The 25,823-nt window shown below is 40.2% G+C and overlaps 1 protein-coding gene across 1 annotated transcript in view; it reads left to right on the top strand.

Moving 5' to 3' along the window:
* Window positions 1-25,823, top strand: part of CDH23 (cadherin related 23) — a 398,468-nt gene that overhangs the window by 139,667 nt on the left and 232,978 nt on the right. Inside the window, exons 7-9 of the mRNA XM_079976255.1 lie at window positions 4,432-4,626; window positions 5,690-5,818; window positions 16,021-16,099. Of these exons, the coding sequence (XP_079832381.1) occupies window positions 4,432-4,626; window positions 5,690-5,818; window positions 16,021-16,099 (403 nt within the window). The remainder of the gene's footprint in view (window positions 1-4,431; window positions 4,627-5,689; window positions 5,819-16,020; window positions 16,100-25,823) is intronic.

The raw sequence follows: 25,823 nt of genomic DNA, 5'->3' as shown, positions 1-25,823 counted from the left end.
ATTTGAACATCTGTTTTCCCCCTCCCACTTCAAGGGTAAACAAGGTTGCAATAACTTAACACATGGGATTGCCCCACCAAGTCTCAGATGGTTCTTGGAACTGCATTCTTGCCATCAACATGTTTGCAGAGTTAATGGACTTGATTATTGGCTGCAGGCAGATAAAAATGGGACATGTAACTAAACGTTTCACTGTGTCCCTGTGTGTGTGTCTTATTAGAGGGAATGATGTCTCAGAGCACCCTCTTACCCTGTTTCCCTCAGTTACATTTTGTGGGTCTGATAGGAGATGGACTGAGAGAGCGGCTCAGGTGTTGTTTTAGGTTAGTGTGGCAGTAGCTGCTGACATCTCCATGCCAGTGTCTGTCTCAGAATAACTGTTTAAAGAAAGAATCCATCTCACATGAGCTCTAACCAGAACATATGAAGATAGTCACAGAATAATAATAAGAGGATGAAAAACATGTTTTTGTACCCCTTTTTGTGTGAGGGAGGTTCAGAATAAATGCATTGGGATTCCCTGAGTATCCTGCAGTTCTCCTTAGTTTGAATGTGGCTCTGTTCTATTTCCAAAATGATCTGCATGAAGTTACCTGACTTCCATATTGGAAGGGAAGATTAGGAGGTTCCTCACTAAGAGTGAGCTTTATAATATACTTTAAACATTGCAGATCATCACTTAGAAAATAAATACAGTGAGGATTATAAGGTGCTTAATTATCCCTCTGGTTATCTACAACATTTAAAGTATATTTGGACGTTTAATTTTTCAGCGAGGCGTTGTGTACATTTGCATGTTTCTAGTGTTGACTCAAGTCATTCTGGCAAGACTACATTGAATTTTTCACTGTTAAGTGCAAACATTGTCAGTCTAAAGACATTTGCAGTGGTAAATACTGTGCAAAAAAATGTAAATGCCAGTACAGATTTTGTCTCAGTTTCATGGTGTCTGACATAGGCGTTGAGCTGCAGTAGGATATGTAAAGAGGCACTAAGAAGTGAATGCCTGTGAAAGAGTTAAGTATGTTTTCATTGTAGGGGAAAGCAATTTTCTTGTTATTCAGAAAGCAAATATTACAGATGTAGGCACTTGTTATTGACATGTTTTCCATTGGCATCACTATCTTTTGTCAAGTTAACAGTTGTAACTACCGGTAATCAGGCAGGTTGTGATCCAGAATTTTTACGTGAGCAGTATTTTTCATTGACTGTGGTCAGGGCAGCTTCAGTGGTGAATATGCCTAAGGATTTGATCCTGACAGTAACATCAATGAGGAAGTGTTTGTGGGTGCTGTGGCTCATTATATCCCCCCAAAAGCACACACACACACACACACACACCCTGCAAGAAGCTATAAAACTGCAACTCTGAGTACTCTCACATAGATATGTCTAACTCAGCTCTGGTGATGCTGGGGATCAACCCTGGGACATGCAAACCTGTGCCAAAAATGAGTGAAGTCGCGCAAAAGTCATGTTTTGGTCTGCCATCTTGATTCAGAATGGTGGCCAGTGTGCAAAGCATTGACAAAGACTGCCACCCCCACCTCAGGAACCTTTGTGCCAAGTTTTATGGCAATATCTCTAGAGGCGTCCAAACGGACAAGTCACTTTCCAAAATACACAGTAGAATGTTTTATATTGTTTTATGTACACCTCTTAGAGGCTTGTTGGTTTGTTTGTTTTAAGTAGCATATCATTTTTAATAAACACTGTACAAATGCAAAAGACTCTCTCCTGTACAGCTTAAATAAAAAAAGTTTATGTTTCAAGCCTTGTTCTTATATATTTTCCCCTCTAAGGCCAAAACCAAAAGGGAAATCTGGCCAAATAGGAGATGATCAATTGACCTTACAGTTTAAAAGTGAGAAAAATCTTTGCCGTAAGATGCTCTCTCATCTACTGGTATGACAAAATAAGGACCAAACCCGTATGACATTTGTGACCCCAGTGCTTAGTCTGAACTGCCTGGGGGTTAGAGAACAAATTCTCTTCAAAGCCTGACATTAAGGCCTTTTGTATGAAGCACAATGACGCTGAAATCCAACTCTTCACTTTTGCAGCCAGCCAGGCTGATAATCACTGGTGACCAGAGCAGATTTGCATGTCAAAAAGAAGACTATGTGTATTAACCAAGAGCAGCTTTATCCTTCTGAATATTATTTCTATTCTTATGGTGAACAATGCACTCAAGACCTCATCTGAGTCTGCTACTATTTGTAATGCCTTCCTTCCTCCATGTTAATAGTTAATTTGTAATGGTTTGAGTCTTAACACTCAGATAGGGTAAAGCATGACAAAAGTAATTAAGCTCTTCTCAGAGAATGAGTAGAGTTCATACATTTTGTTAGAAACAAACTAGCTTTAAAATGATGCTAGAGTATGTTTGGATTGGTACAGATATTAAGCTGGCAGAAAGTTCTAGATTTGCAAGGGAACCGATGCTGGCAAGAATGAGACAGAAAACAAACTTTATGAACCACCCATACAGCACTATTTCATTTTGACTGGCTTGTTTTAAAGACTTACACCCTGCTTTATCTTATAAATACCTCAAAGCTTCTAATAGCAGATAATGGTAAAACATCAATGCATCATAATAGATATTGGGTGTTTTTTTTAAAAAAAAACACCTAACAGACCAGTAATATAGCAAGAAGGTAACATACCGGGGGGGGGGGGGTTAAGAGCAGCTGCTCAACAAACAGAATAATAAAACAACATCCAATAAATGCATATTTAAGCTGAGTTCAGTTAAGACCCAAAGGTTTTGGTTATAGCCTGGTGCCTGAAGGTAGTTCTGCAGCTTTGTGGGCCTCCATGGGTCCTCTGGGTTTTTCACAATGCTGGTGAGGACCCTGCGGCCCTTCAGTGGAGGTGTATTAAGCAGTACCTCGGATGCTGAGCTTGTTTCATCAACTCATGTGCCAAAGCACTGCTCACTCACTTCTCTGCTGGCATCCATTTCCCCATCCCTCTCCAGCATGCACAACAGCTACAAGGATCAAAGTGCAACAGAAGCACCATGATTGATGGCTGCACGGCTGCCCTGCTTGCCATTTCAAGGAAAACATCAAAGCCCCAACTCAGGCAATGATGGAAGGGAGCCATTCTGGCTGATGTTGACATAAGGTAAAGGTAAAGGTACCCCTGCCCGTACGGGCCAGTCTTGACAGACTCTGGGGTTGTGCGCCCATCTCACTCAAGAGGCCGGGGGCCAGCGCTGTCCGGAGACACTTCCGGGTCACGTGGCCAGCATGACATCGCTGCTCTGGCGAGCCAGAGCCGCACACGGAAACGCCGTTTACCTTCCCGCTGGTAAGCGGTCCCTATTTATCTACTTGCACCCGGAGGTGCTTTCGAACTGCTAGGTTGGCAGGCGCTGGGACCGAGCAGCGGGAGCGCACCCCGCCGCAGGGATTCGAACCGCCGACCTTTCGATCGGCAAGTCCTAGGCGCTGAGGCTTTAACCCACAGCGCCACCTGCGTCCCTTATGTTGACATAGTTTTGCCTATTTAAGAGGTCCCAGAATGCTCTGTGTTTATTTTACATATTTGTTTTATATTGAATATCCCATTCTCCAAAGACATCAGAGCAATGCACTTATGCAGTTTATTGGGGGGGTGGGGGGCAAGCCTACTTAACTTCAGCAGCAGAACAGAATCATGGACCTTTGGACATTTACCAGATATAATAAGGTTGTGCTCATTACAGATTCTTAGCTTTTCTTTTCTAATGTTTAGGGTTTTCTTGAACCGAAGATTCTTGCCAAAACATCCTTCAATTGCATTATCTTTCCTTATGCACTGAAGAAGGGTTTTGTTTTTTACACTAGGATGACAACCTGTGCATAGCAAAGTTTCACAGATTATACAGTTTGTGGGTTTTTTTTATGTTTGTGAAGAGAAGTTCAGTGGTGTAGTGGAGCAGAACCGAAGCACAGCAAACACAGTGATACCATCTCCAGAGTAACTATTTGCCAATCTTCTGCATGCCAAATAAATGACATTTTCTCAGAGAAAAACCCACCAAATAAGCTAAGCAGAAGAAGAGGCCAGTTACATTAGAGTACATGGGTAAGGGTTAAAATTCCATTAGCATGTTATAGTCTGAGAAAGGGTATATAGTCTGGGGGGGGGGTGGCTACGGAGATTGCCAAGAAGAGTAACTGGCACTCCGGAATTTCCTTCAATGGTGTAGTGAAAAATTCCATGCTTAATGGTTCTCAGAACAGGCAGTTATATTACATACAGACACTGCAGAAATAAAATGTTTCCCTGGAATCTTTGGGTAATGTTTCTCATGCAGGAATGCAATCCTTATTTTTCTTTTCTCCTTTTAATGAAAAATGTGGTTCTAGAGAGGCACTTCTGCTTATTTAGCATGTGTATTTTTTTTTAAATTATTTTTTAAACTGTTGTTCTTTCTAGAACACACCAGTGGGAACTCCGATTTTCATAGTGAATGCCACAGATCCAGACCAGGGAGCAGGTGGAAGTGTGCTGTATTCCTTCCAGCCTCCGTCCAACTTCTTTGCCATTGACAGTGGGCGTGGCATTGTGTCAGTCATTCGGGCCCTGGATTACGAAGTTACGCAGGCCTACCAACTTCAGGTCAACGCTACAGTGAGTAGGAGGCTTCCTGCTTCCTTTGTTCTAGACAAATCTTAAGCATCTGCAGCAAGGAGACTAGATCTTCCATTCACACTGCCATTATCTGATGGGCTGGATGAACTGAAGCTGAATCCTGAAAAGACAGAGGTGTTATGTGTCCCAAATTCTCAGGTTTGAGAGGCGGGGCTGCAGGTTGCACTCCCCCTGGAAGGAGCAAGTTCGCAGCTTGGGGTGCTCCTGGATTTTACCCTTTCACTGGAGACGTAGGCCACTGCAGTGGCTTTGAGTGATTTTCCCCATCTCCAGCCCTTTTGAACAGAAATGGCTTGGCCACTGCACTCCATGCTCTAGTAACTCCCAGACTAAATTATTGCAGTGTGCTCCACATACGGCTGCCGTCGAAGATGACTTGCAAACTGCAGTTGGCCCAAAATTGCAGCAGTCGGATTACTATCTGGAATTCTGTTTAGATTTCGCTTAAACCCCGATCCGAAAACTTTAGCACTGATTGCCAGTTTCTTTCAGGGCCCAATTCAAGGTGCTCATGTTCATGTATAAAGCCCTGAATGACTCAGGTCCCAAATACCTGAAATACAACTTCCTTGCCTACAGACCCCCTCTGGTGTTAAGATTGGCAAAAGGGGCCTCTTGGTTGTTCTACCACCATCAGAAGCTCAGGGGCAGGAGAGGGTCTTCTCTGTGGCAGCCCCGAAATTGTGGAACTCCCTCTCCACTGAAACGTGTCTGGCGTCTTTGTTATATCACCTCCAGCAAATGCTGAATACGCATGTCTGTGGCCTGTCTTTTGACACCATATAGACCCACTTTGTTTTTGAGATTGTAAATTGTTTTAAATGAATTTTAACATTGTGTTTTAATTGTTGTAACCTGCCCTGGGGCCATAGGGTGAAGGATGGGTAAATCGTAATTGTAATAAATATGGCAGCTTTTAGGTTCATTTCTACAGCTAGAACTTTGCTGTAGGAGACAGCAATGAAAAGATGTGAAAGGGAAATGGTTTTAATTGTTTTCTATTTAATTCTCTTTCAATATTTTCCCTCTCTTCATTTTTAAGGACCAAGATAAAACCAAACCACTTTCTACTTTGGCCAATCTAGCGATCACCATCACAGATGTGCAAGATATGGACCCAATCTTCATCAACCTGCCATACAGTACAAACATCTATGAGAACTCTCCTCCGGTAAGAGCTTTAGATCGGCATCTTGTTAAGGATTAAGAGAGCTATTGAGAACATCTCCCACATAATCCCAATTGAATCTTCTTTTGTCTGCAGTTTTTTTGTATTAAGAAGTGGAAGTGGGAACTGGAACAGAGAGAAGAGGAAGCAGATATCAGAACAAGGCAAACTAGGTGCAATACTTTCAAAGATGGGAGGGGACATCTTTTGTTATTTTTTTTACATCTGATTTGAACATAGATTTGTAGAGTACTGGAATACAGTACAGGACTACAAAATTGTTAAAGGGGGAATACAGGAGAGAGAGTGATTTCTCCATTCCGGATGGGACTCTGTTAGGGAGAAACCAGTGTGAGACAAGTGGCTCAGTTGTTGATATGTGCAAAGTAATTATTTTTGTTAGTATTCACTTCTGAATAATGCAGAAACATTTGTTCACTATCCAAACATGTACCAACTCAGAACTGTGAAAGCTAGAAGAAGGTACCACAGCTGCTGATGTTGTAAATATAAGCGATTCTGGACCTCTTACAGGAAATTATTACTTTGCTTCCTTAATAAAGGGTGTGTTAAATATTTGACCAATAAAGCACTTGATCTTAACTTAAAAGGCTGATAAGTAGCTGGAGAAGAGCGAAGTCACTGATTAATACAGATGGTTGTAGGAACTGCACACACATCGTTCCAGATTTTATATTAAAGCTTTCCTTCACATGAGACAATATAAGCAGTAGAGGAGGCGGAAAAAAATCCTGCCTAGTACATTAATAACAAGAAGGAAAGAAGAATGATATGGTATTACAGAAATGGAAATCCCCACTAGCATCTGAGATTATGTACTGGATCACCTTCACTGCATGACCTTGTGCCTGTAGAAGGAATATCTCTCAAATTAAATGACAATATAGCAGTGTCTGGAACTAAATGGTCCTTTTCTATTGACACTTTCGGTAACATACATAACAATTAATGTCAAGTAGCAGACTTTTTTACACAGGACATTGTAGTGGGGCAGGGGGAGCCCTGGAGAGGATTTGTGTCTAACGTGAAATACAAATATTTCTTAAGAATACAGTCTTCAAGTTTATTTATAAGAGACCTTAATTTGTCTTTCCCCCTATCTAATTTGACTCAAATAGCAGTCTAAAGCAGGGAAAGCCAACTCCCATCAACTGCAGCCAGAGTCAGGGGTCAGGGGAGTTATAGTCCAACGACTTCAAGTGGGGGTCACTTTGCTAGCCCTAGTCTAAAGGAATTAATGTGAGAATAAAAATTCTGACCCAGTGCATTTCTTCTTAGGGTATACTGAGTTTATACTGTCTGATTTCCACATCATGTTCTCTGTTGTCATTTGGAGTCTGTTAAACAGGTAAATGTTCAGAGAAGGTCCTCTATATGACTGATGGATTGAGGATGTACAATGACATGTATTTTTCCTCTAGGGAACTGTTTGGGAAGTCAATAGAGAGAGCACAGAGGAACATAAAATTGCTTGTGCATGCTGACATTTGCCTCTCTTGTTCTCAGCCTGACAAAAAAAAAAACAACCCAACTCACGTCAAAACAACAGCATTGAATTATTATTCTTATCTATCTTCCCTCTCAATATTCTTTGAATGCTTTCATATCTCCAAGGGATTTGCTTGTATCTCCGGCCAATACTTTCTGCAACCTAATTGGCTCAGTGCTTCTTAGAATAGTGAACAGATGTAAAACATATCCAGAAACACTAATGAATAATTTTCACTCAAATTATGAGGCTTTATTGGTTCCCTCCATCTAGAAATAATCAGTGGGAGGGTGCTTTCTTTCTTTTTTAAGCAGCAATGAAATAGCTTGCAGATAATTTTTATCTGGACCGCTTTTGACATTGTAGTCTCAATACATAACTACATGAGCATAAGTATTTTAAGCTTACGAGTGCAATAGAAATGTCTAAAATCACTGGTGTGCCATTTCTATCCTGACCTACTACATTACGTGTGTTGTATCGAGAACTTGCCATGGTGAAGTGCATGCAGTACACGTATATACCAACATTGAATTTGGATGATGCACGTTGTCATAAATGGATTTTCCTAGTATGCTTGGGCAGAGCCGCACTCCTGACTCCAGCATCACCACAGTTTACCTGAGTGGTAGTGAATCAGGGAAGGGTCATAGGTTGGTCGGAGAGCATCTGTTTTGCCTTCAGAAGGTCCCATGTCCAATCTCTGGCATCTTCCGGTGGGGCTGGGAGAGATACCTGCCTGAAAACCTGGGGAGGTGCTGCCAGTCTGTGTAGACACTACTGAGCTACATGGACCAATGGTCTGATAGAAGACAGCTTGTTAAGTACACTAGCACCTCGGCTTATGTTACCCTTGGGCAACATAAACTTCAGCTTGTGAAAGCGGCAAACCCGGAGACTGCCTCCAGTTGCGAAAACCTCAGGATCCAGCCGGACCTCCAGAACAGATCCCGTTCACAACCGGAGGTACCACTGTACCAATCTGATGCTCCAGCTGGTGTATTCACATAGCCCTAATCTTGCCACCACCATGGCTACTGCTGCTGGTGGTGTAAGCAGGGTGGCTCCATGGCTCTTCCCTGACACATTGGTTGCTACTGGATTTCCGATGCTAAAATCTGAAGGTCTGCATGCCTTTTTCTGTTTTCATATGGTTATCTGCTCCTGCTGCACATGCAGGCCTCTCATACATGAAAGGTGCTCCTTATGCTGATTTAATAAGCTGAACAAAGGTCAGGAAAGGACTCCAGCAATTGTTCTTGGTCTGTCTACTTACATTTCTTTCTCTGTTTATCAGTGGTGCGCAGCGTGCCTGATTTTTTTCTATCTCTGTATCAAGCAGGAGCGCCTAATCTAAAACTTTATACATTACCTAATAAAATCCTCCTTTTTGGGATTATTGCATCAAATTTTAATTTCCTCACTCGAGTAACAGCATGTCACCCAGCCTGTCACTGAAGAGCCGACAGAAGGAAAAGAACTGGATAAACTGCAGCAAATTACTGCAAGCAGATTCCTATCAGCCCTTTGACTGGAATTAAGGAGTGCGAAATAGGATTTCTTGCCTCTGGAATCTGCTGTGGCGGCTTTCTTCAGCACCCTTCTCTTCCCCTCCCCACCCCCAGCTCCTCCTCCTGCGATATGGGGTTCCAGTTTGCCTTTTAAGTCCTTAATCCTATAATAGAAGAAAGGAAGGAAGGAATGCTATAGTTTCATTTTTATAGAACAAGTATATTGTGGTGTAACACAAAAACACTTTTCATGTGCCCTTGGTGACCCCTTTCCCCCCTAAACATGATATAACAGACAGGAAAGTGGGGAGAGACATTGCAAGCTATTTATCTGCATGTGCCTTCTTTCTTAAAATATTCTGAGGGCTATACAACTCCGATTCTGCTTGTGTAAACCCAATGCATGCATGTGCACGTACACAGTGTCCAAGCAAATAAACTGATTGATTGATTGATTGATTAGCAGAATTTATATACTGCTCAGTTGTAAGAAAGCCCCTTGAGAAGTTTATAAAAGTATAAAATAAAACATTAAAGTTACTAATTTTTAAAAAAGTTAAAAACAGCTATTTAAAAATATTAAAAGGAAAGTTAAAAGCAATGGTAGCTAAAAACTAATAAAGTGCATGTAGCTTCTGCATGTCTGGGTAGACTTGCCTAAACAAAATGTTTTAAGCAGGTGCCAGAAAGTGTACAGCGAAGGTGCCTGCACAATGCCAATAGGCAGGAGTGTAGGTGCTGCTACACGAAAAGATCGATTCATTACGAGTGTAGAATGAGTTATTATGTGGCACCTGTAACAGTTCCCATTCTGCAGATTGAGGCAGCTGAGTGATCCTATTTAGGGTAAGGTGACCCTGCAAGAAAACTGGTTGCAAGCTGTTAAGGTGGTTTAGAGTAGTAACACCTTCATAGTAACACCTTAAACCAGCATTGCCCTGTAGGTTATCCTTAGTGACAGTGGCACAACTCTGCATTGTAGCATAGGAGTGTTGACAATCGATGGACAGCATCAATTCCATTACGAAGGCACTGGTTTCCTTTTACAACTTGGTGGTTCCTGTTTCAATGAAAAACCAAGCAGTTAAGCAATTGTTCCCTTGCAAAATTTTGAGTCCACAACAGAAAACGCCCTCAGTTTGCTGTCCCAGGACTTTAATCTGCAAGGGGAAAAGCTGGCAGCCTGGTTCATATATACACCCTTATAGATTTTGTGATCACAGTGGGTGTTTTAATTCTGGCCTAGCAGCTGCCCCTATAACAAGTAGATAACATCTTCCTCCAGGTCCTCATTTAAGAAAGAACATCGTGTTAAAGAAACAGAGTTGATTTGTGTTGTCACTGCCCCAGAGGCTCAGTGTGTCTCGGTTAATTCCTCCTTATAATATTTTAGTCTACCTGTGAGTGTTTTATTAGAAGCTCAACATTTTATTAAAGGGGATCTATAATAGATCATCTCCCTTTCACTGGAAAAGGAAGATGGTGAAGAATTATGTGTATTATTTTAGCAGAAGAGTTTAGTAGGTTCCACAATGTCTCCCTTTCATTTGTGCCTTGTGAGGGAAGGGTTTTCCTGTGTTCCTGTTCAAAACTATTGTTATCTGCAGCACTTCTGCATAGCCACTTGCTGTGCTGAGCAGCAGGTAAGCAGTAGATGATGATACACAGAATATCCTGAGAAAAATAATTGTAATGACCAGGGTTCCCTTTTGTTTTCAAAAGCAAACCTGAATACAGATAAGACCCAGAGAAACCAAGGGTTGCTTCATATTAAGATGAAGTCCTGATGGACATTGTGTGAGTTGCCTACCAATCTACTTTTCACACTTCCAGGTGTCCAGGTGTAAATGAGAACTGGTGCATTTTCTTCTACAGTATGCATGAACTTATTTTTCCCTCTTTGGGAGAACAAATAAGACCCCAGTCCTGCATTCCCTTATTTAGAAGGAAGCCCCTTTGAACTCAATGGGATTTACTTCTGAGGAGTCATGCACAGGATCACACTGTTCCTTGATATATGAGTATATGTACCCTGTGTTGATGACCTTGGATTCAACACAAAGGTCCTTCAGAGAGGAAAGCCCTTCCTCCTTTACAATGCGAACCAAGAGTACTAAGCTATTTCTGCCTGTGATCATAACACATGGAGGCCACAAAAGGTTTTGCTTGTTAGGGTAAAGCTGCCCCATAAATATTTACAAACCATTTGCTATTCCTGTGCCATCACTAAACCCACCCTGCTCAGCAGCTGCCTTCCTTTTGAAATGTGCCGCACGGTTTGTGACACTTACCATTCTAAGCTACGCTCTCTCTTTTGACAAGTGATGAGTGAACTGTCAGATAGGCCATGGTTTCACCCAGCGCTTTTGGAATGTAGGAGCACTTTAGTTTACAAATGAGATGCCAGAACTTCATGTCTCTCCCGTGGGAATTACAAATTAAAGGGTAGCACGTTGGGGATGGGATCACTAAATCTTGTGTTATGCAGAATTATTTCTTTTTCTGCGTATTAGTTTCTTCACTGCCATTTTCAAATCTTTATGTAGACTCGGATTCTTTCCAGTTGGTTGAAGATTTGGGGTCATTGCAAGATGTCCTTAAGCCCAAATCGCTCCCCATTGAAATCAGTCGTAGATTATATAGAACTGGGAATGCGTAGAAGCATTAAACTATTGAAAGCAAGAAGGTTCTTCAGGTGTATTCAAAGATGAATGAGGGTCTAAATCATCCTCATGGCTTGAGTATCTCCAAACAATATATTTGAAAATACCATAAAGATAACCACAATTTAAGAGAATTAACTCATTTTGGGAAAAAGCCCTTATATTCAAAGACTAGAGACCATTTGCTGTAGAAATATATTTGCTTTTCATGGTAAATTGAATCCTTTTGTTAGTAAGGAACTTACTGCCCCCACCAACAAAATTTGGATTTTCAATATTTTGAGATATAAAGCTGCTCATATGATAACGGATAGGTAATACAAATAGATAATTGTTTGTATAATTTGATTACTATATCATCTATTCATAATATAACATCTGATCTTGATTGTGTGAATCTTCTAATAGTTTTCTTATTAAAAAAAATTTTTTAAGAAGATATGGACCATTTAATCAAAATTTAAGAATATCTAAGCAATATACATAAGATGGTGTAAAATATTTATCAAAAATAGACAAATCAAAGCTTAAAAGCAAGTATACATAATCAAATAATGATAAATACAGGAGAAATCAAACGTTTGCTTCTATAAATTATTGGTTACTTAAAAAAACAGGATACAGTGTACACATTGAAATCCATTCATGTGCAGACACATACCATTCCCATCAAACGTAGAGAGCTGTGTCTTAACTGGCAGATTGCTTGGCTTCTAGGAAGAGAAAATTGACAGCAGGACTCTGCAGCCAGCCCCCCACCCCCACCCCTGCTTCCCTGCTACGCAGGTGTTGCCTGCCAGTCTGCTAAGCAGCAGAGGGGAGACCATGAAGAGGAGAGGTCACCCAAGGAGAGGTCAACTCAGCAGCAGGAAAAACAAGACTGTAGAAGAGGAGGCATTTGGAAACACTGTGCTGGGGCGCTGGAAGAGGCTAACTGAAGTCCTATGTGCTAGAAGTTCCCTACTCTTGCTATAAGGAAATGCAACTGCCTGAATCTATCCTAAGTCATGAGTACCATGTTCACTTTTCATTTAGCAGAGTATACCCCTGATCATGTCAGAGGTCTTGTGCTTTTTGAAGTCTTTCATCTTACATGATATGTAGCAGCTGCTACTATTCAGGGTGCATTTATAAGAATTTGTCATTAAACCAGTACATTAAAATGAAATAATATTACGGTGAGTATCTCGCATCAAAAGTAAGCACGAGAATTGAGTAATTTTGATCTCTTGGAACATTTGCTGTTTGCTTACGAAGAGGCAAATGATTCCACAGAGAACTAATTGCTTTTGCAAAACAGCTAAGCCTTGGACTTAGATTCCAATGCCTTTGAATGTCAGTATATAAACTTAGTTCATGACAGTGTTCTGAAGGCTATTGTGGCTAAACTGAGTAGTTAGCTATAGAGGGGCTATCCAGAACTGAGTGCTGTATATGACGGCACTAAACATTTTGCTTAAAAAATAGCTTTTAAAAACTGAGGAAGATGGTGGAAATGGTTTGTGTATGCAAATATGAGCTGCCTTATACAGAAATAGTTGATGACTGGTCCAACTGCTAAAGTAGACTGTACTTGGCAATGGATGTCCAAGATCCTAGGAAAATGGTTTCTCAGACTTGCTACCTGAGGTGCTGTAGCTGGAGATGGCAGGAACTGAATGCAGGAATTCATGCATTTAAAGGAATGTACTCTGCTGTTGAGCTACGTTAAATTTTGACTAAACTAGCTTGCCAGACTAAGGAGTGATGGTAAATGTAAGTGACCTGTAGCCTCTTTAGCTGTATTTACTGGCTTGGAAAACATAATCATTGTTGATGATTTAGACACTCTCCCTTCCGTTAGTAGCATGGCTGTAGCACGGTATTTTATTCAAAGGTCAGTTACCAAGGATTTATAGTTAATGTCTTCAGATTAATGTGAACACATTCGTAAAGTGTCTTTTGAAATGCCTGGAATACAGTCTATGGCTTCAAAGAACTTTCAGCACAACATTTTGAAAAATAGTTTTCTGTATCTATAGTACTGAAGGAGCCCAATATGAAACTGTAGGTTTTAATAGCACTTACAAAATGGATTTGTTTTGTTGCTGCTAGTGAGTAACCGTCACCTCTCTGTTTGTGTTAGATTTATTCATGGCAATGCATGGTTAAGGACTGTTAAAAGTGTTCATATAGATTTTTAAAAATTACCTTTTTAACACATTTATTTTTTCATATGCAAGCGTGCTTATATACATGTATAAAATACAAAGTGTGTGTTGTGTGTGTTAGAGATGCTACTAATATGCTGACCAAAATATGGTTATTCTTCAGATCTTGCATATCTGCATCAAAAAAACATACCAAAATGTATATAGAATTTCATTTTAAGGATAAAATACCTTTAGAAATGCATATTTTGTGAGAAAATGTGTTTGAAATTGCCTCCATTTGAATGCAGATTTTCTGCCTATAACTGAGATAACTGAGCTATATCTTTCTCATTTGTCAGGAAAATTGTTAGACTTCAGGTGTATTTATATTTGTCTATTAGAAGTAGCTATTTCTGTTGATTGCACCAATTTACACAATGCCAAGATTAAAAAAAACAAATAACTGGCTGTCTAAAAGTACTTATGAAGAAAAATGGGGCTAATAAGGTATTTGGATAAGAGATAGAAGTGAAGCAACTCTGTCTGACCTTCGGCCTTCATCGGATGAATTACAATGTTAGTTTGCTGCTGCCAAGGCAGATGTGTGTTCTTGCTGTCTCATTAGACTGCAAATGCCACAGTTGGCATTTTTTTTCCTGAGGGCAAAATGGACACCTCTTTTCCCTGGGTCTCAATAAACAAAGGAAAGCAGAACAGCCTAAAGCCATAAAATATGTTCACACTACATTAATTATTATTATGTGTGTAAATATGGGCATTTGTTGAGTAACCATGACCTTAGGAGAAAATTCATAGCTTTTATGCTGAAAGATGTAGAGGCTAAGGGGAAAAGAAGGCTCTAGTTCAATAACTCTGATCTGTAGATGGAGGGTGTTCTTGCCTACACATGCCACCATGTAAGTGCGGCCTTCCCTGTTCCCTTACCCATTGTGGATAGTTTCCCTATTACACATCCAGAGCTGCCTTTTGATGCAGGTGGTTGATTGAAGCTTCATAACCATTACAGAGCCCTGTATGAAGTTTCATTCTGATCCTAGCCACATGAATGAAGACTATCTTGAGTAGTATGCAACACACCATAGCTGAAGGCTTAAAACCAGGGGTTCTGGGTTGGAATCATAATTCTCCTTCTCTATGCACCCTTTGACTGACCTTTTCACCCAGACTTTACCAACCTGGTACCAATCTGGGGCTGAAGAGAGTTGTAGTCCAAAACATATGGAAGGCACCAGGTTGTTCAAGGCAGCTCTAACCAATATCCTACTCCTTAGGAAGAAACGGAGACTGGCTGTTCAAAGTGAGGAGTTTCAGATGTACTTGCAGTTGACTTTTGTTGTCCATTTTATTGAAGGAGTGTAACTTTTCAATGGAGACAGGAGGTGGCAGCAGGAAAAAAAAAAGGACCAGGAAGTCTTGGTTACTTACTTGACAGAGCTGCTTCATTCAAAGAATAATGGAGAAACTAATTTTAGTTTGGGGAAGAGGGTATAGGAGTATCTCTCCAAGTTGTACGTCGTTGGCAATAGTATAAAATGATTACCGTGCAAAATTTGATGTGTGGAACTACAAGCTTAGACAGTTATTATGGAGCAACTCATCATAGTAAAATAAACAACTCACTGTTCTTTTCAGAAGCAGCAAAAAATGAGGTAAAGTCCATAAGTTGCTTGTGCATTTTAGATCTGTACCTGCCTCCCATGGCCTCTGTTTGGGATTTCTTTGTTTCAGCTCCCAGGAGTAAGTGACCCAAATCAGAAGCAAAGCTCTGTCACTAATAGCCGCATTCACCTTGGTGACCTAACTTCAGCTCCAGCTCCTTGGACTCATGATAAGTGACAAAGGAAATGGTGTTGGAGCATCCACTTACACTTTTAAAAACAAAAGACACCACTCAATTCCTCTCATGCCTGCCCACAAGAACATGGATGCCCCATGGGTCATGTTCGGTTAGTGTCATTTTGAGGGTTGCAGTTCAAGACTGAGGTTTAGTACAATAGGTGTGTAGGAGTGGAAGACTTGGATATTAAAAGGCTACCATTAGCTGTGGGAGTTTGCTCTGGAAATCCAGCAAGATGCTTTTTGTAGTCCTTGAGCACCTCGCAAATAGCTCATGATTAAATTAAGTAAGATAAGCAATTTCAGCATCTACTGCTGACTTGCCCATGCTCTCTTTAGACAAGCTGGGCTTGCCACTGGATCCATTCATAAGGGCTATTTAGCATGTTTGAAGTTAGGAATTATGAAACAAATTGCAAGGGTATGCAGTGGGGAACTGCCCAGTAAGGATGATAAATGATACGGAAACAAATTCCACAGTGCCTGCAAAACTGGAATCCTCTTTTTTTCCTCTTTCCTTTGTGGTCCACAGGGTACAACTGTGCGTATGATAACAGCAATTGACCAGGACAAGGGACGTCCCAGAGGTATTGGCTACACAATTGTGTCAGGTGAGTCCATAAGGAGTTCTTGTAGAACAAGTATGATTGCAAAGTTAGAGGAATTGGCCAGGTGATAATCTTCCTGGCACTCAATCCAAGCTATAAAGTGTTAGACTTTCACAGTAGAACATTAAAGACAATTCCTCTTTTCATAACATCTATTGATAAACCATATCATTTTTGCATGCAACCTCTTCTACAATCCCATTTTAAAATGTTCTGTGAGTATATTTTTTAAAAAAAGTTTATATATTTGTAGAACACACACAAGTCAATAAAAACAACATCTAAACAGATATTGACATATAATCAAACAGCAAAAGAACCCTAAGACTCACAGTATCTTGAAAAGTTCTGAATTTTAAAATAAAAGATTATATTTACAAAAATTAATATAAGGAGACCAATTACTGATAAAACAATCCCATTTTTTGCCTGCTTTCCACCATATTCTTTACTCTTACGGTGTGAATGAATTAACCATATGATATCAGTAATTGTGTCTGTATTATGTTTTGACAAACATAATGTTAGGCTAGAAATCAGTCAGTGAAGAAGTGGAATATTTTAATTTTTATCTGTGCCTGAACTGAGCTTCAGGAATCGGGATGTTGTTTTCAGATGTGTGTCTGTTATGCCTGGCTACAGCTGTTAAGCTGTTGTTTTGCCATTAATGACTCTCAACGTTTATGTTTTTGCAACTTTCTTTTCACTGTTCTGTAACAAACAAAGAATATTCAAAGTATCTGAACTGAATTTGGAAATCTCCTAGAACAATACACAGGAACTTTAAAAAACTGTGTCTGAAAAAGAAATAGGGGGGTGAAATAAATAAAATAAAGTAAAGTATTCATCATGTTGTCTCAAAAAATATGCCATCTTCATAATTTCAGTTTTGAAGTATTTGAATTTGCAAATTCATATCTGAACTCCATATTTCTATTTGTTTTGTCTACTGATAAGCCACTCAAGCTTATCACCTGTTTGTCAGAAACTGGATTTGAGACCGCTTTGTTACTGACATTACTGCTCATGGTTCCAAATAGGATATTTCTATTTTACCATCTCTCCCTTTTTTTAGTTACAGTTGGCTTGAGGTTTGTAAGTGTGGTGTAGATTTTTGTGTAGATTTTATTCTTGTTGTTTGTTTCTCCACACCCTCCTTTTAGCATGTTTTGGGAGAGAACTGTCAATAATGGAAATCTTGATGCAGACAAAACTGCAGGATTTGTGAATTGCTGTACCCATTTTATGCACTGAAACTGTTCCAGGCAGGCAGCTTGGTGATAAACCTCCAGGCCCTTCCAAAAGACCAGTAATCACAACCTTTAATCCAAATATCCCATGGTAGAAACTGCACTGGTAAAACTGGAGCTGGGCAACATTGCTAGAAATTCATAGGTTTTCCTTATTCTCTCTCCTCCTCCTCCTGCAGCATCATGCATTATTTTCACAACACTCAAGTGTGCTTCAAGCAATATTTTCAGTGTTTCCCTTTCTCTACAGAGGCCAGTTTCTGTTTTTAAAGCTTAAAAAAAATAATCAGTATCATTAATTATATTTGAGTTTGAAAAAACGTTTTACTGCTGTGAAAAAAATTATAGGATGGGCACAGGTGTGTTGCTTCTTTCTTGACACCCGCTATTATGCATTTGATCTCAGCCTAGCAAAATCATATAGCTCGGTTGACAGCCAACATTTGCTAGCTGATCAGACAGAAAAAACACATCTATGGAGTGGTCTGAGTCTTTCCCCTGCCTGCCACTATAAAACTAGTAACTTTTTCCCTTCGGAGTTTGAAGCTGTTGTTTTTTAACTTTGCACTGTTGTTCGCAAATATTTGTCAAGTTTAATAAATAAGTCACTTGCATAACCTGCTTTGGTATGCTCTAAATCCAAGGACAAATTCACTTGATCATGTTTACATAGTGAAGTCAAAGGCCCTGTTCACACATAATGGTTTAACACATAAGCAATGTACGCTCAAACATGTAGGTACACAGAGCAAAAAACACAGCCACTTTGCTTCTCCTCCTGTTTGCTGCTTTGCTACCAGGAGCTGAGCCATGATTTTGCTTAGCATTACATGTGAACTTTGTCCATGGAGTTTTCTAGGCAGGGATACTGGAGTGGCTTGCCGGTTCCTACTCCAGGTGGATCACGTTTGGTCAAAACTCTCCACTATGACCTGTCCATCTTGGGTGGCCCTGCATGGCATAGCTCATAGCTTCTCTGAGTTATTCAAGCCCCTTTGCCACGGCAAGGCAGTGATCCATGAAGAATCCATGAGTTTGACCAAACTGCGGGAGGCAGTGGAAGACAGGAGTGCCTGGCATGCTCTGGTCTATGGGGTCACGAAGAGTCGGACACGACTAAACGACTAAGCAACAACAACATGTGAACTTGAACTTATAGTTTGTGTCACTCCAAACAAACCATGAGCTGAAGTTAAGGTTTGTTCTTGGATTAGTGCATAGGGTTAATTTGAGAGAGAAAAACAACAACCCTGGGTTTACACATAATGCTAAGTCAAACCATAGTTTACCTCTGGTGGTGTGGCAGCCGCAGGACCAGAAAGAAGCAAAGCAAGCACAATTTTTGCTCCCCATACCCACACACTTGCTTGCTCATACGGAGCCATAGTTTGGCTTAGGAACCAGACCCGAATATTAGTGAGCTGATATTTTGAATGAAATAAATTCAGACTACAATTTACCATAGTAAGTTTTGTTGTGGGACCATTCCTAAGGCTAGAGAAACATGTCAACATCTTGTGGGGAAGTTCTGCCATATGTGCAGGTGAAGCCCCTTGCATGAGCCAATAATTCTTCATGCATCATCTCCTTAAACATTTCTTATTTTCTGAATTGGTTATAACAGTTTTGTTTATCAGCACCATCTTTTATCTGGCCAATAGAATGGTCCATATTCTCTCACACCACTCTTATCCAACAGAGTTATTGCCAAAATAACCTGAACGTTCTTCTGAGGAATCTGTGTGTCTGCAGAGTAAGAGTCAGTCTCACAGCCATAATAAACATGATTGCATCTGTTGACATACATCAATAACTTAATCATTACCCCTGGGTCTATCACATTGGGGAGGCCACCTATCATCATAGAAAATCATGCAGAATACATCAAAGCCACAAGTGATTAAGCTGTTTTGCATTTTCTTTTTGGATTGTGTCTGCAAGCTGAAACTGCAGTTTTGAAATCTGCTTGGAACTAACTGATACTAACTCAACAGTTTTCAGTAGAAAGCATTATTGTAGGAAAAGGGGAATTTCTACTGGCGTATTTTGCCACATGCAGTTTGAGCATCTGATTTTGGCATGTGGTGAATTGAGTTACCCACCACTGTGGTGTATTTTGCTTCTGCCGGTGGGTCTATTATGGATTCTGGTTTTGTGCAGTCAGAAAAGCCAGAAAATTACCTCTGTAATAAATGTTTATCTGTAAGCCGCCTTGAGTCCCGTCAGGGGGGGAAACAGTGTAGGTAGCTAGGAAGGAAGGAAGGAAGGAAGGAAGGAAGGAAGGAAGGAAGTGTCTGTGCCTCCTTACTCCAGCAGGCTGTACAGTTGGGTATCTCAGATGTCAGTGAACATTCATTTCAGGGTGTCGTTCCCCCTCTCCTTCATTCCCCACCACCACCTTAAAGGTTTTGTGGGGGGAAGGTATTTTTTTTGGTTTTTGTATTTCTGCAAACTCTGTTGCTCACCTAAGCCTACTCATATTTCCCTCTTGCCTTTGGGTGGTGCTGTTTTGACTGCATAAGGACCAGCACTCAGAAAGTTGAGTTCGCTATTGGTATAGATGATACGTAACACCAGTGTCTGTATGTTTCTAAAAGGCAATTTTTTAAGTTAGTGAAGGCTCCAGTAATCCATGCACCAAAGGCAAGTTTCATTTCTGGTTTTTGTCAATCCAGAAATATATAATTAGTTTGTCATTATCCCCTATTATTATGGTAAAGGTCAGTGAGTATATTTTCTGCTTGGGCTGGAAACATTTGCAAAATGTGCAAAAAGCTGTCTAATGTCAGAAGATAGCTGATGAATTTGATTAGGAATTAACTCAGCAATATTAAAAATGATTGTTGTAGGCTTTCCCCCACCCCCAATTGTTGAAGCTAAATTTAGGGTAGCAAAAGCAAACGAAATGTTCAATGAAAAGTAAAAATACTGATTTTATTTCCCCAGTTTAATTAATTATCTCTCTGTTAAACTACAGGCATGGCGGTGAAGAAATATATAATAATTCTAGGCCAACATTTTCAAATTGTGTTTTATATTGGTTGCTTCAGAACATACTGCAGAAACTTTTTTATATACAGCCCTTCTACAAATACAAGGTTTTCACTTGACAGAAGAACATTATAGCTAGAAGATGAAGCATAACCACTTCAAAAAAAAGAGTAAGGTCAAGCTCAAGTGATTCAGTTACAAAGATATCAAGTGTGCAATCACATTGTCTTATCGACTCCCATATATTTTCCTTTCATGGGTTGACATGGCTGAAGGTCCTCTTTTCTAGAAAAGGCTCAACTTGGCTGAGGAATAGAATTGTCTCTGAAATTTCACCTAAAGAGAAATTAAAAATGAAGGCTTGAGCTTCTACTCAGGTGAAACAGATGCAGAATCTTAAGTGTAGTAATAATAAAGTAATAAAACTAGTGAAATTCATTGGCAAGTAGGGATAGACGAATCAGTTTCAGTTTCACTCACTTGTTAATTTTTTCCAATCTTAAATTCAATCTCCACATTTCCACAAATTCATCAGCATATTTCTTCTAAGATACATGTTTCTATGCAATTTTGCCTAATACACTCATTTTCCCTAATACAATGCATTCTAACGTAATTTCCACTGCTATATGCATTTTTATGCACACCTTAGTCTTGTTTGCGAATTTTGCACAATTACTTTGCTAGAGAACTGCATTGATAAAGTCAGAGAAGTGCAAGTTTCAAAGGATGGCTGTGTTTTGCTTTGCTTATTGTTTCAAAGTGAAAATTATGTAGGTTCATACATAATTTAAATGTGAACTGAATTGAATTTATCCCAAGTGCAAGATTTTTGCACTTCCCTAGGTTACCATTGGATTTCACATAAAGCAAAACTTGAAAAGAATTGGGAGGTTCTTTTTCAGATGAATTTTTTGGAGAAATCTGGACAGAATCCCAAAGGGGCATGGTAAAAAATTCTCAAATTCTGTGTGGGTAGGTGCCACAAGGAAGAATTAATTTTAAGGTTAACTGTTTCTTTAGTTTTGATGTTTGCTTCAAATCAGTAAGATGAGTTACTGTATGTGCCCCAATGCAATCTACGCTGAGCTAGAAATTGCTGTCCTTAACCTGGATTCAAGTGATTCCTTTGCTTTCACTAAATTTAGCATAATGCCAGCATGCAGCTCAAAACCCATTTAAACATACAGAGACTAGCAACTAAAATGAAAGCAAAGGTAAATGTCACAAAGGACAACAGAACTGAGAAGAGCCACATGGAAAACACTAGAGATCTGAGGGTCATTTGTAAATTTCCCAGAATACCTTTTGGTAAACTCAAGTGCAACCAGCAAACGGCCCCTCTAATATCACCGTAGAGGAAGCAGTCCCTTGTTTGTGTTCACAAGCTGGGTTAGGCTGGTGATGTTCAGACACTGAGGTCAGGGCTGTGTTTTGAAGGACAGATAATTAATCCAGTAATGTAATCCACAGCTCCTTTTTTGGCAGATTTATGAAGATAGCCTCTGTCCCGGGGACTCTACCTCATCATCTTTCATTTCCCAGGCAAAGCTAGTGACTTGTTATATAACATGACCTGTTCTAGATAAGATTTTTCATTTAAGGAGCTCTTCAGGCTAAGAGAGATTGATGTCCTGGCAGCTTCCAAGGTGCAACAAGTGATGGAAAGACATCAGAAATGGGGTTGGGCAGTCAGGCTATTATTAATAACCATGAAGGGAGGAGTTAAATTTAGATGGCCGTTGCCATGCCAGTGGAGTGTGGGAGTCATAAAACTTAAGGTGTGTGTTACAACTATTGTCCCTGTCTACTAACTTGTAACAGAGTTGACTTTAGAACCTTACAGCAAAGGCAAGAAAAAAAGTGAGAAGCCGGGTGAATGGCCATATAAAATGAAAGAGTCAGTTTTTCTTGCCTATCTACCACATGCAAACACGGTCCAAAAATGCAGCATAAAACACTGTGGAACATCATACTGGTGAACCCTGGCAGGACATTTCCAATAATGTTGCACAATGCTGTAGTGAGAATGGAGGTGAATTTACATGATTGCATAAAGACTAAGGGGTGTGGGCACTGCAGAGAGCATAAACCCCAAAAGTACCACAGTAGCTTTTCTTGTCAGAAAGACTGGAAAGACACAATGGTAGTCACGTCCAGTTCCTGAGATTATTGTCCATGTTGTTAAGAGTGTGTGTTTTTTTAAAAACACACAACTTAGATGTGGACCTGAAAATAAAATGTGTGAGTTAGACTTGAAGCAGAATGAGGCAGCAGTATTGCAATGGTGTATACCTAACCTGGTATACAGTGGTGTATACGCATTATATACGCATTGGTTCATCTGTAGCCTGTGAAATTAAATTACTCCAGTTTTGAAAATAACCATTTGTTTGTTTGTTTGTTAAATCTTGTGTCTTGCCTTTCTACTACAGCGGTCTTTAAGGCAGCTCACAAATCAATAAAATAATCTAAGATATCACCATCGTTAAGATAAAAATAATCTAAAATGAACAACAGCTGTAAAAAAGCATTATAAATATAAACAAGAAGCATTATACCTAACAAAAATTAGTTATTTATTATATTGTTTATATGCTTTCTTTTGGCTGTAAAAAATAGTCAGATAGGATGGCTATAGCTTAGTGTCTAAAAGACAGTAAAGACGTCAGGTGAATATATATTTGGAGGGAATTTCCACAGCCAGGGAAATTCTGTTTCTCTCTGGTAGCCACCAAGCAACATCCCAAGACAGATCTTGAGAGCCAGTGTGGTGTAGTGGTTAAGAGTGGTGGACTCGTAATCTGGTGAACCGGGTTAGCGTCCCCGCTCCTCCACATGCAGCTGCTGGGTGACCTTGGGCTAGTCACACTTCTTTGAAGTCTCAGCCTCAGTCACCTCACAGTGTGTTTGTTGTGGGGAGAAAGGGAAAGGAGAATGTTAGCCGCTTTGAGACTCCTTAGGGTAGTGATAAAGCGGGATATCAAATCCAAACTCTTCTTCTTGAAGAGTCTCAGACAAAAATTAATTGATGAGGTTGCAGTAACACAAGAGCAGGCAGACCTTTCGATACCCTCCTCCTAGATTAGGGATAGGGCATCCCCAGTCTGAAGTGGTATGGTCCATTCTATGATGATGGTATGATCTATCCCAGAATCTGATTTCTACCATGTCCATGAGATAGAACTAGACTAAAAGCTAAAATGTTGGGTGTTGCTACAACCAAAGTGCCTCAGACATTTCAGTGTTGCAGAGAATTAGCAATGTGTGTTACATTGCTTTGGCCCAGTGTCAGTCCGGGAACAGTCTTTGCAAATATTGCTTTTATAATGGCTCCTTTTATTTCAGAAAGCTTCACCAACAAATGGCCTTCAGTAATTAAAACAGTAACTCAACATCAGCTTTTGAAACAGCTGGAAAGACTATGAGAGTATGGGGGGGCAGAGGAAGTAACTGGTTTCACAAGGGGTTGAGGAGCTGACAGCTGCCTCTGGAATATTGCCCTGGGTGTGTGGGGTGTGTGTGTGTGTGTTAGTAGGATTGGATCCAAACAAAGTCCTATTTGCGGAAGTATGACTTTAATAGGAATATATAGACAAATATAGAAAGGGCATTTCTTTTGAAACACAGCTTTGCAATGTGGATAATAGTTTGTATAGGAATAAATGCAGGTATTAAGAAAAAGTGTAGCAGTCTGGAATTTTGATCATGGTAAGATTCCCCCCCCCAAAAAAAAAAAAAATTCTATACAAACAAAATTGTCAATGTGAAGAAGGCAAGTTTGCCATGTAATGATGACATCTATGGGCTGAATTATACATACACACTACTGTGACATGGCTGTTGTTGTCATGTTGCTTGGTCTTTATGCCACAGCGTTAGCATTCCTGACCAGGATTCATGTGGGACAGGCAGATCACATGGTAAGATCTTTCCCCAGCAATGAACTACCCTTAGAGACTGATGGGGAATCTGATGCTGTGGGAATCTGCGTGGCAGAGCCCCAGATGCATCTCATAGCACACAACCGAAGGAAATGTAAGTGTTCGGAAGTCACAGTGAAATTGAAATCAGTGGAACATATGCAAATTTAACAAGCCTCATAGATTTAAATATGATTTAAATGCATTTAATTTTATCTGAATTGAACTCATGGTTGTTAACTCTGATGTCTTTACAAGATATTATATATCTATAGGATGTGAAACACAGATTTGTGTTTCACCTCTGCCCCACTCCTCAATGTTGATATGGTGCAAAATGTGGAATATATATGTAACAGCATAGAAGCTGTTGTATGTACACTGGAGAAAATGAGGGAATTGTTAAGAACAGGCTTTTCTTGTGGGTTGGGCTGTATGTTTCCAAAGTGTTGGAATTTTTATTTTTAATCATTTAATTAAACAAAGCCTGGAAATGCTTATAAGGTGAGACATCCAATTTTGCCTGGTCCCTCCTTCCTCTTTCAGCCCTCTGGGCCCTATCTCATTCTGTGCCAGAACCCATTTCAAATATTCATCCTGAACCTCATTCCATGGGGGAATATCGTGTTGTGCCTGGGAATACACAGGTACAACTCATACTGTTGACCTGCATTGCCTTGGCATTGTGGAGACTGCCCTATCCCTATTCTGTTGTGCCATGCAGCTGTGCTCCCTTTTACTGGATCTGCTCCTTCCTTGCACATTTACCTTTGAGTCTGAATGGACTATCATCTTAATTTGCTGCCTGCCTCATGTTAACTCACATGCTTACTGCCCTTGTCTTTTTGACTCAGTGATTTATTTAGTCTAGTTTAACCTCCTGGGTTACAACTTCTCAGCCATTTCCTTGGGTGAAACTATTATTTGCTGCAATGGATGCTTCTGGCAGCCCTCCCCTCCCAAAACGTACACCCCTGCTATTGTCTATAACCTGTATAAAAACAGTGTGGGAGACATTACAGGGAAGCAGCCCTGAGCACCTGTCTGGATGTTGTATGGGGTAGAATTCAAGGTGAAGATCAGCGAGGTAGTCAAAGCCGCTGATGGACTATTTATATAATGATAACTGTGTCTGTTGCTGATTCTATGAACCACATCCAACAGCATCTATTTCAGTGCAGAGGAGCCCTGACAGAGCACATTTTGATTAATAAATTATCTAGTGTGTGCGGTGTAGGCCACGTTCCCCTTTCACATCTCATGAAAGTCATTCACTTTAAGTTTAGTGGTTTAATGAGTCCAGGCCAGTCTAAAGATTGCATGTTGTGGCAGCAAATGTCCCTTTGACAAAAGAAAGAGGGCTATTGGATTATGTGCCCAAGGGCATTTTCACTAGGGATGCCAAGCCTCAAGCTAGATGTTTGCCAGTGTAAAAATGTATGGCACAGTGTTGTAATGTTCTGAGCTGCTCCCCTTCATGGGGAAGGGGTAACTCAAAGTGTGATGTCACATTACATGTCCCCACCCTCAGAACACCATTTAGTATGGAGTGTGTATGTGCAG

Source organism: Podarcis cretensis, assembly GCF_951804945.1.
Source record: "Podarcis cretensis genome assembly, chromosome: 5".
In the NCBI taxonomy this organism is placed as follows: Eukaryota; Metazoa; Chordata; class Lepidosauria; order Squamata; family Lacertidae; genus Podarcis; species Podarcis cretensis.
The sequence above is the reverse complement of the archived record's forward strand: the minus strand, read 5'-3'. Positions and strand labels throughout refer to the sequence as shown.